The following is an 18,173-nucleotide window of genomic DNA, read 5'->3' on the forward strand; positions in this document are numbered from 1 at the left end:
CGAGTCCGGTCAAAGTGCGTTTCAAGTTTCAGTGGCCAACAACAGCTGTATTTCATCACTCCCAGGTATAAATGTGCATACATGTTGGTAACTTTTGCTCCCTCTCCTTTCAGATGAGGTCACAGCAGAGCCTTCACGCAACATGGAAGTGTAGTAACACATTAAACCTGGATATAGCTGTGTGTTCTTGAGCTCAGTATTAGTCTATATTCTAACTCTCAGGTTCAAACAACTTCCGTTCTTTGCCTCCCCACTCATGTGTACTGCATTCACAAAACCATTCTCAAAAAAACATAGTTCTGATTAAAATATGAATGAGTTCACATAAGGAAGCGGCGGTCATACTTTATCTTACACTGACTGCTGAATTTCAAAATGTAAATGTTTGAATGAGAAACTGGCTCAAGCTGGATTTGTATTCTGGGTTTTCCGGATCACCAGCTCTGATTTCCCATTCAAATACCTCAAAATTCAAAATTCAGAGACTGATTGATTATCTCACTTACACCATGGTCATTTGCCAACAATATAAAGGATAGAGGAGGACATAATAAAAAAATAAAATAAAAAATTCAAATGGTTTCCTACCAAGTCGTTGGTTTATCAAGTCGGTAACTGAGCTGTTCGTGCTTTTTAATGTTGCTATGGTTACAAGTGGCAGATGAATTAGGAACTGTGATTAAACTACAGCTGGACACACACCTGCCAGCCAATCAGAAAAGACAGTAGCATTTTTTTATTCTCTCATTCAGAGATTTGGCACAGCAATATGACACCTACAACTATTTTTTCAAAGGCTACTAACTAACACACCGCAAAATGCCCATCACATGGCCATTCACGTACACTGGGCGTGCACATGTCGGTGTAAACAGGAAGCAGATTGTCAGATACAGGGGATGCCAAATTGATTTTGACACACTAGTGTAATTATGGTAAACGAGCAATACCACTGCCAAGGAGACGGGCAGGCTCTACCAACCACATTGTGTGCCACTGGGTGACATTTGCCACCAGAAAACAGGAAGAGGGCACTGAGGAGTAAGGGATAGATGGGAAAATTACATCTTTCAAAAAAAAAATGTAACCTCATCATGACAGTGAAAGAGAAAAGTTCACCAAACAAGCAAAGAAGGAGCGATGTCACGGAGGGGAAGCAACAGGCTCAGGGGTACTGTGGTGTGTGAGATAACCAAGATACCAAAATATCACAACAAATGACAATGACTTAGTGGTGTTTAAAAATGCTACGTGCAGCTCCTTTAAACACGCCACTAACCAGTTTGAAGATTTTGAAGAAGTCCAGATTAGCATAGAGAACGTCTTCTATCCTCTGCAGTCTTTGCTGGCTGAGGGCACACATGGCGTTGCGCACACTGAACAGGCCCCTGCGACTGGGGAAGATGATGAAGCGCTCCAGGAGAGCCTGGCTGCAGGCTATGTCCTTCAGCTGCAGGTCTGGGATCCCGTAGGCAAACTAAGATGAGACAGGAAGGAAAAGGAGTAATGCAGTTTTGACCGTTGAGTCAGGGAAGACAAATTACCTCCTTAAACCGGTTCACCAGAGGGTTGTTTTGCTTCCCTCGCTCATCTCTCCAAGCTGTACCTGTTCCAGCCGTATTTGCGCGTGGACCAGCTGGTGGACCACAGAGTCGGAGAGGCCTGCGTCCCGTAACAGGAAGGCTGTGAGAACCTCGTCATCTTTCAAAATGTCATGTATCCTCAGGCCACGACCTGGACAGGAAGTCAGGAGCAGAGATAGTGTGAGGTTAGAATCACTTCAGAGAAAGGCTGACCAGGACCAGACAGCGCAGAGGAAATGACTGATAGTCAGACTGATGGATAGAGATGTTATTCATGAATAACTGTGTATACAAGAATGTTTACGTTTAAGAAACTTAAACATGATAAGAGTAAGGGGGACATGGCGCTTTATATGCCTCAGTAATCTCAGTATATTACAGCTGTCATATGTTTTTCATAATCTGGATAGGGGATAGCCAACATTTTGTGGTTCACATCCACTAACTCAAAAAACCCCAAACATTATTATGAATGCGAAGAACTGCATTGATGGATAGTACAAAAGGTGAGACACTGAGACACAAACAATAAAGATTAAGCATGGAAAAAGAAGGTGACGCTACAACAGAGTCCAAGAATATATTTTCACTTTTCCAGACAATTGTGAACAGTGAACTCAAGACTTCCTGACTTCCTCCATTTTGGTCAAAATACCCTTTTTCCAACTTATCCAGACTGAGACAACAACATGTTGGATACCATTTTCACATCTGTGCGACCAGCAGGGCAGTTGCTAGGAATTCTGGGCCCCCTGAAAGAATATCAGTGTGGGCCCCTCTACCCCATTCATTGCCACTTTTTTTTTACTGTGTGTGGGCCCTAATGGGCCATGGACCCTTAGAATTGTCATCACCTTTCTCCCTTATACAACGGCACTGGCGACCAGTGGTTTTGTTCCTGTGGGTAGCATTTTGTGTTAGCTTAGCATAAAGACTTGAGGTCTATGGGGTTCATTAGCCTAGCTCAGACATAGTGAAATAAACAAACCATACAGCAACTCTAAAACTGTCTTATTTCCACAGTGTATCGTGTGTTTGAAATACACGTCTTTGAATTAAAAAAAAAAAAAAAACGAGCTGCTTTAGGAGAAATTAAATGGTGGAACTATAACCGCTGAACACATGTATCCTTCCATCTAGTGCAGTGATCTGTGCACCACTGAAGGTACAGGAAGATCTGGCACAAATAATTAACTTCTCCCAAAACGATTCTCCTAAAAATTTAAAAAGTGTGTATTTCAAATCCACATGATTAACTGTGCAAATAAAACAGCTTCAGAGTTGCATAGACTTCAAGTCTTTATGCTAAGCTAACTGGAAACGCTACCCACAGGATTAGAAACCTGAGGTGAAATTGGTATCAAACATCTTGTGTCCGCCTGGGTAAGTCGCAAAAAGGGTATTTTGCTCAAAAAGTTGGAGTATTCCTCTAAACATGAAGTTTTGAAAATCTGTTTTTTGTTTTTTTTTTTTTGTACAGGTTAAGATAAAGGTGAGAGTCCATTAGACAGATAGCTGAGTTTCTTTCATCCCAGCAGTCTTTTCCTGTTCTTATCATGTGGAAATACAAACTAAGAAACCTGAAACAGAGTGCGTATCGGTTGTTTTACGGAGAAATGGTACCACCGCCCTGCTCGTAACTCTGAGTTTCACCCTGTACCTGAAACCATGGACGGGTTGTTGCGTAAGGTGTCCATGAAGTTTGAGAAGGAGGATAGTTCTCGCCAAAGCCGGCCAAGCTGCTGGACCTCTGTGTCGTTGAACAGCTGCTCCTGGGCATCAGCGTAGAACCGAGCCAATCTGGGACACAGAGCCAACCACAATAAATTAGTTTTAAATTAAGTACATAAATTAGAATTTATGTAGCCTGATATGTAGAATGAATGAGAATGGGATTGGATAAGCCAAAGAACCACTTAATCCAAGACAAATCACTCTATCAGTGCAGGATGGCATATCAGTAAAGGCTGAGTCATAAGTGGTTAGAGAACCTGTTCCTGTGTTCGATCCCTGTAAAAGTCAGTGTGTCTATTAAAAGCGTCTTTGAGCAAGACATTGAACCTCGACCTGCTTACTCTTACCAAAACACTTTGGATAAAAGCGCCAGCTGAACACTTAAATGTCAGGTAAAGTCAAAGTAAAACTGTCAAGTGAAGTCAAAAGGTTGCTGGTTCCAGTGCCCGGCAGTGCTGTACTCAAAGAGCAGCCGGCTCCATGGATGGATATTGGAAACTACGCAGCTATAATATCCAAAGCAGCAGGTAGGTTTTTGGAGTTTGCACTTGAAGTTGCATCTATACTTATGAAAAAAACATGCATACATATGCAGTGCATGCCAAAGACCCTATAAAATGGTTATCTCACGTCCTTGATCTTATGTATTTCCTGTTACAACAGAATGCTGAGGCAGGGCACAAAAGTGTAAACCAATAGCACACCAGCTGGGGAAAGAAACTGTTTTATTTGATGGGATGGGTGGAGGGCGCTTGTTCAAAAATTTGTGAAGGATTAATTGTTAGAAATGTTTTATTTACTCCGACTTGGGCAGTCACCATGGAGGTCAGCTTTTAAGATGTTTTCCAGGAAATAGAAGCAATGGGAGTTCATTTCATGGGGACGATGTAAAAAGCTTTTCAGATGAGAACAGGGCTTGCTTATGGTCTCACTATGGCACATGGCTCAGAAATAAAAAAAAAAAGTTTCTGACAATGTAACAATATAAGAGAGTGAGAGTGTCATGATGAAGCTTACATAGAGTTGTTATAGTTGGAGACGACCCCTGGCGACTCTCCTCTGGTCTGATATCTGAAGCACGGGTTGTTGGCATTGCAGAAGATGCCCTGAATCCAGGGCAGGATCCCTGCTGAGGGCATGGCCTTGTTGGGAAAATGACCTGAGGGAATAGAAAACACACGGCCTGATACAACCAGGATAGCGGTGATGCTAATCATGGCATGAGAACATTCATGCTTCATCAAGTTTTGCTCTCGTCATAATCAAGTATACTAAAGGGATGAGTTTGATAGTTTGTTGGTTGGTATTTATAGCAGTATATCTTACACTCATGTTGTTTATACAGTGGGTTGGCCTTCCTCAGCCACACCAGACCGATGAATAACAACACTGGCCAGAGGATTTCAACCAGGAAGCGGATCTGGATAAAGACAGGTCAAGTGGCAGTCATGTATAAGATCCAAGACATGTGCGACATGTCAAGAGTGTTTCATCTTTTCAAAAAGCTCACTCAGGAAAACTAGTATATGCAAATCCTTTCAGAGCACCAGATGGGCGGGGTCTAATACAACAGATAACATCAGGTATACCAGGTATGTTATCAATCATATAAAAGTGCTTTAAATTGACAATCAGTGCAGCATTCGATTCAACTGATTGCTGGCATTGTACAATTCAATGGCAAATCAGACCCATCTGGCATTCAAAGGTTAAAATAAACATTGAGAATTATTTGCACATAGAATGTGACCTGGGTCTCATTGTGGTTGCACCTTTTAGCTGGTAGAGTAATGCAGGTGATTAAAGGCAACAGGTGACAGAGAGTTGTACCTTCTGTCTCTTGCGGAGAGTCCAGTTTTTCCACAGCAACAGGCGGATTTGACTGCCTGTCTTCATTGCTCCGCAACTCAACCCCTGGAGGGGGTCATCAGACTCTGATAAACCTGCAGATGCAGAACTCCATTAGTAGGGATGTTCAATTGGTCATTTTTAACAGGACCGCTTGACAAACTGGACAGGTTTTTTGGGACTAGTGGTTGGAGAAACCCAGGGCTGCTGGACCAGGGGTCGAGTCTCCAGATCAATTCTCTGACATCTCGGACTGATCTAAACATTTTTCAGACTTGTCTTCACTTTGGCCATGGCCTTGGATGTTCACTTGACTTTTTCCTGACTTCTTGACATTCTCTAACATGTTTCTCTCCAAATGGTCTGCCTTTGTGTGTTTTTTTTAAAGTTGGTTTTAAGGTTACGGCAAAGAGTGCAAGCAAATAGATCCGCATCTCCATGAATTCTTCAGAAAACTCATAATATATAGACTCATTCAGCAGTTATCTCTTATTTTGGTGTTTGTCTCGAGCAGGGCTCCATTGCCCCTGATCTCGGTCCTAATTTGGACTCAGCGCTCTTTGGACCTGGTCTTGACCCAAACGTAACAGGACCTGGTCTCAGAACTGATATGGACTTCACCAAAGCTGTCTTGACTACAGCCCTGACCATCCTTCAAAGTCCCATTTGCCAAGCATCAACCCTGCTTTTGTTGTTCTTGAGCAGTGTCTATCAGCTTCAATGTTTGTTCTGTAGTTCACCAAGAGTTTTAAATGCCTTAGAAAGAGGCAAGACAAGAGAGGTTTCCTATAGAGGTCAGCTAAGTATAGCATTATATTTTATTTATGGCCAAAGCAACAGGCACTTACTCCACAACCATCAATCCTGCAAACTTATCCCAAAAGGCACAAATTCATTTTGTAGATACTCTGTAAAAAGGAATTACTCCCATTGTCAATGGCATGTACTGGTTGTGTACAAATGGCCTTACAAAATGTGAAACATGCAAAGTAATTTGCAGAGAGACATGCCCAGTAGATTACTCCTGCCTGTGGATTGTGTGCCAGACTGAGGCTGCACAGGCGTAAACACCTGTCTGCAAAAACAAGAGATAATACTACAAGACTTAAAGAAGAAAGAGGTGTCGTTACGCGTCTGACTTCTCTACAATAACCTAAAACACAAAATACGCATGTCAGGCCTTTACACAAAATCCATAGTACCATGCAGGAAGATTTTCATTCTTTTAAAAATTATTTCATGCCTTAATTACCTGGTAAACACTGGCCATTATTTAATTTGAACAAAAAAAAAAAAAAAAACTAAAAGTTATATTGCTGACAATTCTAAAGAACAAACACTAGACCCACTGGACGCTTATAACATTAACAGAGTGCTGAAATAACTACAGCACAGCCGTTAGCACTGTCAGGTAATTAGAAGGTATTACAGCTTATAGCTAATTTGCTGACACCACAGCAAAACACATCTTTCATAGAATTAAAAAAAAAAAATAGGCTGAATCTTACCTCTAGCAGAATGATATAAAAGTCGTACGACATCTAGAGAAAGAGGTCCACAAATGAGAAGTAATAGAAGACATTAAGCTAGGTAGAAGAGCTCACTGTGACTCCCAGCTGCCCACTCTCTCCTCCGCCTCCAGGTCAGCAGCACTCTTAATCTGATTGCTCTAATCTCCCAGCTCAACATGGACAGGCAGAAAAAAGACAACAGTCATCCATTTTGAGGCAGAATTAGGGGGTTACTTACTGGGGGAAGACAGAGAGTCCTGGAGGTGAGAAACAGTGGCCCAGTACAGGACAGGAACAGGTCACAGTTCTGATGCCCACAGCGGCCAATTAGTTTGGTGTCCAAGTGTTTTTAGGCAAAACATTCAATCCCTAACTGCTCAGTCATTGTAAGCTGCTCTGTAATGGAAGCTTACAGTCGTTAAAGAAAATAAAAATGTGCAGCAGTTTTATGGTAACCTGGCAGGAGGGAACACTAACAGAGGCTTTGTTGCTGGTTTTGTGTTGGCTAGGTCTGAGGTGAGTCACTCTGAGCAGCTCGGCTGCTGAGAACAGATGATACGAGTGATTACGCTGGGAGAGTGTGAGGGCTCGACAGTATCAAAGTAAAACTTGAACCTGCTGTGAACTACGTACAGTGACAACAGCTACGGGCTTATCCTCAAACTCAGGTAAATTCAAGGCTTAACCTTGCACAAATCCGTGCCTAACCACCACAATGCTTTTCAGTGAAGCACAAATGGCATGATTTTTTTTTTTTTTTTTTAAATCACAGTATAATCTGGAGGAATCAATGGTTGTAAATTCATTCATGCTTATTTTTCAAGCTGCTTATCCTAATTAGGGTCACAGGGGCAGTTGTAAATATAGGCTGTAATGTTATAACTGCACAATATGTACAAGCACAAGAAAAGAAAATCTATAGTACAACTTCAGCTTGGTGAAGCAGTATCAACAATGTAAACAACAAAATAAAACTATCTCTGCAGGGCATCAAGAAAACAAAGTTGCAGATGTAACAATGGAAACACTTGAAAGAACAAAATCTCTGGAAGCAGAAATAACAGTTTGAACTACAATTTTAATCTGCAGCAAGAACTGTTGCATGTCGATATTCGGTATAGTCACAATTATTTGTTGAGACAAAACTGCCGTGACAAACATGCAGTATGAAAGAATATAAAATGTAAACAGATACATAACGTTTACATAGTGAAAAAAACAGGTACCAATCACAGGCTACGTTGGAAAAACTTAAGGGTAACAATATTGAACTCTTGTTTTTTTACAATTAAAAACCTCATGTTAAAAAATACCTCCATCTATTCCTTGTGGAATATAATAAATCGTCTACAAAATTTAACATGGCGACGTTAGAATTGAACCTGCATTGAGTAAGTGCATTGTGTGGTTACAATAAAATATCATTTCATAAAAAAAATCAATCATTGTTCATATACATAAATTTAATTGTTTGACTAAAACAAACAGAACGATAGGCTTACATTATTTTTTACAGACAGACTTGTTTACAGTAAATTTTGTGGCTGGTATGATTTCTTTTGAGAGAAAAATAGACAAAGGATTTATTTATTAAAAACACTAAACACAATGTTGGCATCAAAATGTGCATGTTCTGAACGATGGGAAGACCAACCGTTGTTTATGCTATGACTCCAACATGTAACAGAGAATATATTAGCACTTTTAACACTTTTGTGGTTCGTTTTCACAGGCCTACACTAGCTCTCAACTTCTCTGATAAAAATAAGTGTTTTTTCCCTCCCCAATATACACTATGGCACAGGTACATTTATATTTACAGATATAAAAGCTTTATTTTGGTTGCTACTTTCAGACAAAATGGGCTTCTCTGTGTTCGAGTTCCTGCAGGCGCCGAGGACGCAGTCTTTGGTAGACGAGTTTGGCCTCACTGGGGCTCAGATCATCAGGGCTGCTGGAAGGTGGCGACTGGGGGGGTGAAAGGGTCGCGGAGGTCGCGACCTCAGGGTCAGTGGTGCTGTCTACGGAGTCTTGTGTCTGGAGCCTTGTCTGTGGGGGGCTGCTGTGGTCAGAAGAGGTGACCACCTGGGTGGGGTTGGTAAGAGAATGGGAGGCGGTGGTGTTAGTGATGGTGGTAACGGTAGTAGTCCAGTTTGGAAGTGTCCTGGCTCTGCTGCCTATGGAAACAGGAGGCTTGTAGAAAGTTCCAGGAGGGGGCTGCAGAGTCCTGGGTGCCCTGAATGTGATCGGAGCATTTGTGGAGCTGCTAGGCTCACTGACTGAGTTATCTGTGTCATTTTCCCTTTTGGAAGTCCACATGGGTTTGATTGACACTGTGTACGGATGGTTGGGGAATATGGTGCTAACACTACTTGAGGTGGGAATGGAAGCGGGAGAGGGGGTCGCCACCTGCGACCCAACAGTGGCCGGCGTCGCTGCTTTTGCAGGCTGCGCTCCAGAGTTAGTGGGTGGCAGATTGGCAACTATCATGGCTGTTCTGGGAGTGACATCGTAGTGCTTGTACTTCCTGTCCCAGGTCCTCCTCTGCATTGTCTGTGTGTCAATGAACGGGGTGATGTAGTAAGTGCTAACCCGGGATGAGCCACCGGGGCGGGTCTTTTCTGGCTCAGCTGCCTCTTGTATGACTTCAGTGGTAAGGTCCCGCTCATCAGGGTTAGCGTTGGCGTTAGCAGCAGTGTCATGGCTCTTCTTCTCCATGACCTGTGCGCGGGTGGGCAGGCGTTCCAGGGGCATACTGATCGGCCGAGACACCATTCTGGAGCGCTGGGTGCGCAGCTGAACCTTTGGTGCCATGGAGGTGGAGGGTAGGTTGGAGCTGGGACGGCCAAACACCAGGGTTGACCTCTGGACATCAGCAGCATCAGATGTCTGGATCCCGTTGAGTCTGTCCATGATCTCTGTTCTGTCTGTTCCTGGCTGGACTTCGTGCACCTCATCCAAGATATGAGAGGAAGGGATCACTGACGAATGCCTTTTGTACACTCTGGCACTCTGCGGGGTAATAATACTAGAATTAATTCTAGGCACAAAATAGCAATTCATGGTCAATCAGTGCAGTCCTCTTTAATTTTTATAATTAGGAAATTGGGAGATTAGCTGGTGTTATGTCCAGAATAAAATCTGATCATGCATGGGTCTATACACTGTCATAGATTTACTATTATTCACACAGAAACAACATCTATATACATGCTTGTGGACAGGAAGATGTTCTCTTGTCCTTGTCTATACCATGTGGTGGAAATCTGAATCAACAGAGTCAATTAAAGAGATTAAAAATGCTTTTCTGGTTCTTTATCCACACCCTCAAGTCCCTCCTCACCTCTTTGATGTCTACCAGGGAGGTGGAATGTCTGCTGAGCCTCTGCTCCTTCTCCTGCGGGGTGAGCCTGGGGGAAGCCTGGCCAGCTGTGGTAAGGTCGGAGCCAGACAGGGGTGAAATGTCAAAGATCACGTTAAAGTGTCGCACCAGGAGCTCCACCATCAGGGCCTGGTAGGGGTAGTCCACCAGGGAGGACAGGGACACCTCAGCATCTGTCTGCCGTGGCTTGACCAGTGTGGGGCCAAAGATGATGCCCAGGTTGCTGGCGGTCATCTTGTTCTCCTCCGCTTGTTCAGTCACTCTGGGGTAGTGAAGGTTGATTGAGGGTTTCATTTTTAACAGCAACATTTCAGATATCAGTCAAGATGTTAAGCTGGGTTATGGGCAAGAATACACTAACTCTGAATTAGAGTTAGACCAAAATGAGAACCAGTACTGGCCTTTCAATAAAAAATAGATACTGGTTAGTCAAATCATATCCTTACTTTCAATATGGTGGATGTAAGGGTAGGATTTTACTCAACCTGCTTCAGAGTAAACGCTTTTTTTGGGCGTATGTTCATGCCAAAAAAAACCAAAAAAAAACTGGGACACTAAAACCGTTCCATAAAACCTAGCACATCAACACAAAATACTTGCTCATCTGCTTCAAACCAAATACACTGGTGTCAGTATCAGCCATTCAAAAGCTACAAATGTCTGACCCTGACTATAATCAGAATAAGATCCTTATGTACTTTTCGCCGCTTCCTCTGTGGTATGAGGAAGTGTGGGTCTCTTTACTTATGCAAGTCTCTTATGCGGAAGTTTGTTTATCAGTTAATGTGTGCAGAGAGCCGGTGACTGAAATTATTATCATGTACCAACTGTAAGTGTTTGCCCACAGCCCTCACCTGTTTAAGTGTGCTATGAGGAAGCGCAAGGTCCTGTAGTGAGCCGGAGGCAGCTGGCGGAGCAGGTCTCGTATCTTGAAGATGACTCTGTTGAGCTGGACGCTGAGCCCACTCTTCTCTCTTGTCTGGGCTCCTTGTGCTCCGTCGGCCTCCTCCACCAACACTCTTTGGCACTCCTTGGCCAGGCCAATGAAGTCATTGTAATAACGATAGAGGATCAGCGGCTCTGGTAACTGTTCATAGAAGGGAATCAGAAAATGTCCATCAGAACCATCAGAAGATGTCAAGTGCCCATAATCAAAATAAAGGGCATCCTTAAATGTATTATGATTATTATACAACTGGTGTCAGTGCATGTACAATGAATTAAAGTTTTCTTTAAAGGACTATAAAGAGAGATTTGTGGGCTTAAACTAACATTTCTATAATAAAGAATTTCTCTTGTGCGGCATCATATACCACCATAACCATCTTTTTTAACTCATCACAAAAAAGTACCTATTCTCTAACTGTCTTGCTGTTAATCAGTAAGTGACTGAGACTTACCTGTCTCAGGTAGAGTTTGAGGACATTGCTGATGTCATGAGGTGAGAGTTCAGACAGTTCAACCAAGTCCTTGCCATTTTCAAATGCCTGGCAGAGCTTTTCCACACGTGATTTGGCACCATTCACACGGTAAATACCCTTTGAGGGAAAAACAAGCACAAAGATTGGTACACTTCTTAGATTAAAAGGGAGAGCTGGGAGAGAATCTACCTGCAGAACTGCTCACTGAACTCTTTTTGTTTTGTAAATCATTAACGATCAAACAGTCACAGATTGAGTGCTTATATTATAAAATAACCCATCAAAGGATATTTGTAAAAGTAGTGCTACATTTAAAACAGTTGCAGATTTTCTAGCTTGAATGTCTTCAAAGACTGACTGACCTAAATAGGAGGAGCGTACCTTGATGTTGAGGGCTCGGCTCTCAATCTCAGAGGTGCACTTCTTGATAATGAAGGGGATCCCATCTGGGGTGTTCTTTGCTGCCTGGGCAAAGTCGATACCAAACAAGTGTAGTCTGCCTTGCAGCTTCTTATGGCCACACTGGATGGCCAGTGTCTCCAGGCACTTCTTATGGCAGGCCAGGGAGCACTGGCCGAGGAGAGAGAGACAAAGTCAGTAAAACAGAAATATTTAATTATAATACATTGCTTACAAATATAAACTGATTAATCTGGTTTATATGAATATATAAAAGCATAATTTAAGTCTTGAAATAGTAGCCAACAGCCAACAGGTAGCATATTTTGGCTGCGTCAGTTGCACCTGTCATAGGTATTATCCAATTATGCAAGAAGCCAATCTGTAACCTTTTCACAAACTACTGGCTTCAATGAAAATGAAATCAGTTGGTGAATCCTGAATCCAACTAACCACTGAGGCCAGTTGTTACAAAAGTTTATTTCACACCTTACTAAACTGTGGTACCTTTATAATTTAGTTTAGTTTAGTCATGTTTATTTCGAATATGTCCATAAAACACACAATTCTGCAATTTAAATCATAGAAAAAAACGACGTACAAAATGAATAACAGATTCAAATAGCAAAAAAGAAAAACAAAAAAACAAGAACAAAACAAAAGAATCTAAACATATCCGAAAAGGAGTGAGAAGAAGTAAAACTTATGTACTCTCACCCCTCTAATACACCCCTATAATATCTGCAGCTATTATAAGAATATGTGTACTGTACCTCCTCACACTCGGCTCCATGGAAAACGACCAGACTGTCACACTCCCTGCACTTAGACGGGGCTCGCAGCTTCCTCAACTTGTGGGTTTGGGCGGCCTTGGACATCTGAGCGTTTCGGAAGGGACCAGGGGAACTGGCTGTCTCGGTCACCATCTCTGCCAGGCCTGGCAATTAGAAGGATGAGCGAGTGAGGACACACTTACTCACTTGAGAAGTGACCTCGTGCTGCTGAGCCCGTGTAATTAGGGCTTTTGAGCACAAGCTGGAATTACATAGAGCACTGTTTCCTTATAGAGGTGATTATGAAATTTGTCACTACACTACACAGATCATATCTTCAATATTTTCGGGTATGGTATTACTTAGACAAAACATGTCCTGGTCATTAAATCAAGTCAATCAATCAAACACAGACTACACATTAATTCCCAGCAGAATAACAGAAAATCAGAGCTGAGTCAGTCATTTCACTTTACAGAGCACAAACTGAGCCTTGGTGAGGCCACTTGCTCACTGGATGAGGGACAAATGATACCAGGCATTTGTTGCTGAACGTAGACCACACAGACAGCAGTTTAAAAAATTTTAACTTGAGTATCTTATTGTTTACCATATTATTTTATTATCTTACTAAACACAGACCGTAATGCATGAGAAAATGTGAAAAAAAAGGTCAGAAGGAAAAGCTTGAGCTTCTGGGGCTACATAATAATAATGAGAAAATAAAAATAACACTATTGCCAACTGGGAGAGGTCAGTGTAGACGCAGGAACTGTTAGCTGAGGCCGCATGCCAAAACTAACACGGCCCCCATCTGTGCAGCTGTGTAGAGTGTAAGAACATTTGATGTAAGTGAAGTTTCCAACACAGCCAGACACATAAAAAAGCCTTGTGTTGCAAGAGCCTCTTGCTATTTTTTCTTCCCTGCTTCTACTTCCCTCTCAGATAAATGGACACACATACTGACACACTCACAAAGCAACATAAATGTGGATGTAGACAGACACAATCACATAGATGCACACGCGTAAACAATAAACACCTTACCATTGTCTGAGGGTGATGGTGGCTCTCTCTCATCCAGGTCATCAGCAGAGGACATGGTGCCAGTGGAGGGAGTTCTGGGCAGCCGTCGTTTGAAATCACCTGTGCAAATAAGTAACAATCAGAATCACTGCCATCACCAGTTGTTAAAAATATACAGGAATTTTCCTCAGTGATATTAGTATAGAGACATACGACTAATTTACAGAGATTCATAGCTGCTACAAGGACCACATATCCTCAGTGTAAGTAATTCTTTACATTCATATTCAGTGGTCTGTGTTGTATAGCTTTGTGTAGCACGGCATTTGGTACTTTTCAGTGACTAGCAGCGCATGGATCCATACTGAAAAGATTATAATAAATATCTAGTGAATATTTTCCTCCCCTTTGTTTGTCATTCAGTTATCCAACTAAATGTCTTGGTCATCTATTTTCTTTTATATTTTTAGGTGATTTAAGTGAGCTATTTATATCGTGGGATTTCTTGATGTCGCGTGCATCAGATTTTCAAACACACTTGGAACATAATCCAAACTTTTCAAATCTTGACGCAGCTGTGAAGTTCTCATACCTGGGCTGGCGGTGGGAGAGTCCATGGACCTTGACTCACTGCTGCCTCCGGCACTCTCCGAGTCACTGCACATCCCTCCCTGGCTCCCCTGGCTGCCTGAGGCCCAGGCTCGCAGCGGGGCCTGGCCTCTCAGCGCTGGAGGACAACATACAGACCATCGGTTTCATTCAAAGAACGGAATAGAGAGAAACAAAACTAACAGCTAAATGACAGCTGACTATTATTTGGTGACATTTTAAGCAACAGCTTAAGTTATTTTCAGAGCAGAACGGACACACAGACATTCCAGACCTATGATGAGTAAGCAGTGGACAGCTCAAACTGTTTTGATTTGCGAACTGACAATTTTCCATGAGTCAGGACATACGGCAAGTCCCTGAGGGCAAGTCCCTGAGGGCAAGTCCCTGAGGGACACAGCCAGGCCGCAGACTGATCTTGTAAACAGAGAGCCAACCTGAGCTGCGTTACCTCCACTGACTTTACTGATCACTTTTGGTTTGCGTCTCACCTAGTTTTCAAAATGGTTTACAACCACTCTGGGGGGAAAACAGTTCATATTTCAAAATGTCTAAATTCTAGGCTGTTCAGATTCTAAACCTATGCAATTTGGTCAACTAAGGACTGAAGTTATCTGTTATGCTTTAAAAAAAAAAATGTCAAACTTAAATTTGGCATATTGACTTATTTGACTATTTGACTATAAGTAGGTGTCAATTTTCTCAGATGCTAAAATCTGCTCTAGAATATGTTGGTGTTTAAAGCGACAGTGAATACACAGTTTAACTTGCACATGGATATGCTGAGTGTGCTCACCTTGGATGTCTGTGCTGCTATTGGACCTCAGCTCGCCAATCTTCCCTGGCTGGGAATGGAGGGGAATGTCAACCTCATCGCCGCTCAACACGTCACAGGAAGTGATGGACGCCTGCGACAGGTTGCCATGGGAGGAGTGGGTGCTGCCGACTGACCTTTTGTTGAAAATAAACCTGGTGAAATTAAAAAAAAAAAAAATAAAAATAAAAAATTGTGTTATGATATGTGATGAATTAAAAAAAAAAAGTACAATTTTTAATGTCTGGCACAAAATGTCCATAATACATCTATTGGGGTTTGACAGAGTTATTGATCAATACCAGTGACTCATTGATTACTTCACATGATATTTCTGATTTTCAGGCCAATCAGTTTTGCCAATAACCACCCGCCTTTACATTTTCAATTATGTTAGGATGGAGGATGGAGCTATGACACACTTCACACCAAAAAAGCAAATGGATAAAGGAGCATTATTATTATTATTATTAATATTATTATTATTATTATCATTGTTATCATTGTTATCATTCCAGTTTTTGAAGTGTGACATACTAGCCCTTCACTAGACATTTCTGTTGGCTCTCTGCTATAATTAGTAGGTTATTGTGAAATTGTGACTTCTGTATTTCTGTCCTTTAGTGATTACTTTAACCTGTGCCCAAGAAGTCTTGATGTTATTGAAATTCCCTGTTTACCAAACAAGGTTGATAAGAGTCCTAAATCAGTAAATACCTTTTGTTAATTTGTTAATATCTAAATATCACTGTAACTAATAAAGTATCCAAAGATTTTTAGGAGTGTCATTTCCAGTAGAGGACCCAGACACAGATGCACAGATGTGAAACCAAAACTAAAATTAACCCAACGGTTAAAACCAAAACCACCAGCTCCCATTTTCCATGACTTTGAGGCATTTTTTTGTGTTTAAGTTAGTTTGAAGTAGAGAATGCCAGGAAAAGACTAGGGGAGAGAGTGGGATATATGCGACAAACATCCTGTTGAATATGAACTGAGGACCATCGCCTTTAAATGATATTTATCCTGCTGAGCTACAAGGACACCCTGCATTTAGGTTCTTAACCACACAGAACATAGTCCTTCATCAGTGTGAATAGATGGGATTCATGCTATATGCGGATTATCAATAACATTTCTAGGTGAAAAAACAAATTTCACAAGTACAGCACCAAAAAGTGGTCATGAACAATGGTTTTCTGAGGTCATGCACACTGATACCTTGCATCAAGACGCAGTGAGTGTGTGAGAGTGCGTGGTAAGCTCATATGTGACATTGCTTTGATAGTGCAAGTAGAGTTTGGGGGACAGCTCTAAACCAGAGCCAAAATCTCACGCTCACAATCTCCTCTGCTGCATTCAGCCTGCGCCACAGATATTTCCTGAGGAAGGGCAGCAAATTCAGCACGCATTCTCTCTCTCCTCTACTCTTTCTCTGTTGCTCTCCCTCTCTCTCTTCCTCCCACGTTGACTCATTGTTACCCTCACTGAAAGAAGAACTACGTACAAATGAAGACTGAAAACCTTTAATAGGGCGGGAACCACTTAAACAATTTTCAAAAAGCTGCTTATTAAACTGAAACTTAACTTAAAACGACATCACGTCTGGACAAAAACAAATACATAACCTCTTCTGTGGCCCAGGTAAAATTAGGTATCTTATATTATGGCAAGGTGTACCACAGGCATTCTGCCTTGTGGAGTAAAAAATTGTGTTTGAACTGCAGTAAACCATCACTGTTGCATGACTGCCTTAAGCAGCTTTTATAAGGTGATTACTGGAAATACTTTGCACAAAGCTGGAGTGGTTATGTTAATTTCCTGTTTTGCTAGTGCAGTAAATTCAAACTTCTCTTTAAAAGTGTAGTTTTTTTTTTTTTTTTTTTTCCTTTTAAATCATTATCATTACCAGCTGAGTATGAATGAAATAACATCAACATTTCCAGAATGACAATAAGAATTCAAACAAATTTGTACCTGGCATTGTCAGAGGAGATGGAGTCAGAGTGCAAGCGTTCTTTAGGCAGCACTTTTGGCAAGTTGCGGACAAACTCAGCATAGCACTCGCCCGGTTCATACAGCTTGGCACTCTCACTCAGGGCTTGGTAGTGGGCAGGGAGCGACACAATCTGCGCCTGCTGCATCTGGAACCAATTCACTGTCACCTAGAGGGACAAGTGAAATTGGAATGAATGAATGAGTGAGTGGGTGGATAAAAAAGAAAGACAGAAAGACAGGCAAACAGTCACATCCAGTGTAATGAACTTCCATGCTAATTTCAAAGTTTAGTACATTTAGGTTCATGGCACTAATGTTGGTTGGGTCCAAGGGTTTGATTCTCACCTACAGTATACATTTAGTTTGTGAGACACAGTGAGCACTATTGGCATATGTTAAGTTATGGGAGCAGCTGCTTGGGATTGCTTCTTAAAAATCTTAAAATATTTACTGCCACTTCAAGCTGCTGTTATGACAAAAAGCTATATATTTGACTGTAATCCCTCTGGCTGAAGGTCAGAAATTGGTTAACTGACTGTATTGACTCCCAACTCACAGCTTTGAGGGTGAGATCACACTGGAAGACCAGCTCTCTGATCTGTGTGAGGATGGTGCTCTTGGCGTTGGCTAGGTCCATTTTTCTGACGCCTGCGTCAGCCATACAGCTCCTGTACTGTTCCTGAGCCTCCTCTGCCTGCCCAGAGCCACAGACAGAGAGAAAAGAATGTGAAGATGTGGAGAAACCACTATAATTGCTGAGTACAATTTACGTGCTGTAATTGTTTCTGAGCTACATTGGCAGACATAGTGATGGGTTACAGGGTTTCAGTGTCTACAAGTACAAAAGATCACATAGAGTGCAGAGAGGAAGCGTAAGACATAAAATAAACAGTAGGATATGGGCAAAACAAATTATACAGGAGCACAAAAAGCAGGGAAAATAAAAAGTCATACCCCGTCAAAAAATGAACTGGAATTGTGTTTCCATTGCAATATGAAAAACCAGAAAACTGATGAAAACTGAAAAAAAAAAAAAAAAAAGCTTTTCCATTGTAGATGCCCTGGAGGTTGCTCA

The 18,173-nt window shown here is 41.8% G+C and overlaps 2 protein-coding genes across 6 annotated transcripts in view; both read right to left on the reverse strand.

Moving 5' to 3' along the window:
• Window positions 1-6,815, reverse strand: part of abca4b (ATP-binding cassette, sub-family A (ABC1), member 4b) — a 47,155-nt gene extending 40,340 nt beyond the window's left edge. The window contains exons 1-7 of the mRNA XM_030074019.1: window positions 6,674-6,815; window positions 5,148-5,260; window positions 4,644-4,737; window positions 4,335-4,476; window positions 3,244-3,383; window positions 1,607-1,734; window positions 1,280-1,477 (exon numbers count right to left, since the gene is read on the reverse strand). Coding sequence (XP_029929879.1) covers window positions 1,280-1,477; window positions 1,607-1,734; window positions 3,244-3,383; window positions 4,335-4,476; window positions 4,644-4,737; window positions 5,148-5,213 — 768 coding nt within the window. The 5' untranslated portion in view covers window positions 5,214-5,260; window positions 6,674-6,815. The remainder of the gene's footprint in view (window positions 1-1,279; window positions 1,478-1,606; window positions 1,735-3,243; window positions 3,384-4,334; window positions 4,477-4,643; window positions 4,738-5,147; window positions 5,261-6,673) is intronic.
• A 919-nt stretch (window positions 6,816-7,734) lies between these two features.
• LOC115374873 (rho GTPase-activating protein 29-like) overlaps window positions 7,735-18,173 on the reverse strand; it is a 33,922-nt gene continuing 23,483 nt past the window's right edge. For 3 of the 5 annotated variants that reach the window (XM_030074022.1, XM_030074024.1, XM_030074023.1), the window contains 11 exons: window positions 17,655-17,792; window positions 17,078-17,265; window positions 15,083-15,255; window positions 14,270-14,404; window positions 13,699-13,797; window positions 12,652-12,815; window positions 11,861-12,049; window positions 11,459-11,596; window positions 10,913-11,145; window positions 10,020-10,320; window positions 7,735-9,688 (listed from right to left, as the gene is read on the reverse strand). In XM_030074022.1, coding sequence (XP_029929882.1) covers window positions 8,528-9,688; window positions 10,020-10,320; window positions 10,913-11,145; window positions 11,459-11,596; window positions 11,861-12,049; window positions 12,652-12,815; window positions 13,699-13,797; window positions 14,270-14,404; window positions 15,083-15,255; window positions 17,078-17,265; window positions 17,655-17,792 — 2,919 coding nt within the window. In that variant the 3' untranslated portion in view covers window positions 7,735-8,527. The remainder of the gene's footprint in view (window positions 9,689-10,019; window positions 10,321-10,912; window positions 11,146-11,458; window positions 11,597-11,860; window positions 12,050-12,651; window positions 12,816-13,698; window positions 13,798-14,269; window positions 14,405-15,082; window positions 15,256-17,077; window positions 17,266-17,654; window positions 17,793-18,173) is intronic. The other 2 variants (XM_030074021.1, XM_030074020.1) reach the window with 1 other exon arrangement.

Source organism: Myripristis murdjan, chromosome 17 (genome assembly GCF_902150065.1).
Source record: "Myripristis murdjan chromosome 17, fMyrMur1.1, whole genome shotgun sequence".
In the NCBI taxonomy this organism is placed as follows: domain Eukaryota; kingdom Metazoa; phylum Chordata; class Actinopteri; order Holocentriformes; family Holocentridae; genus Myripristis; species Myripristis murdjan.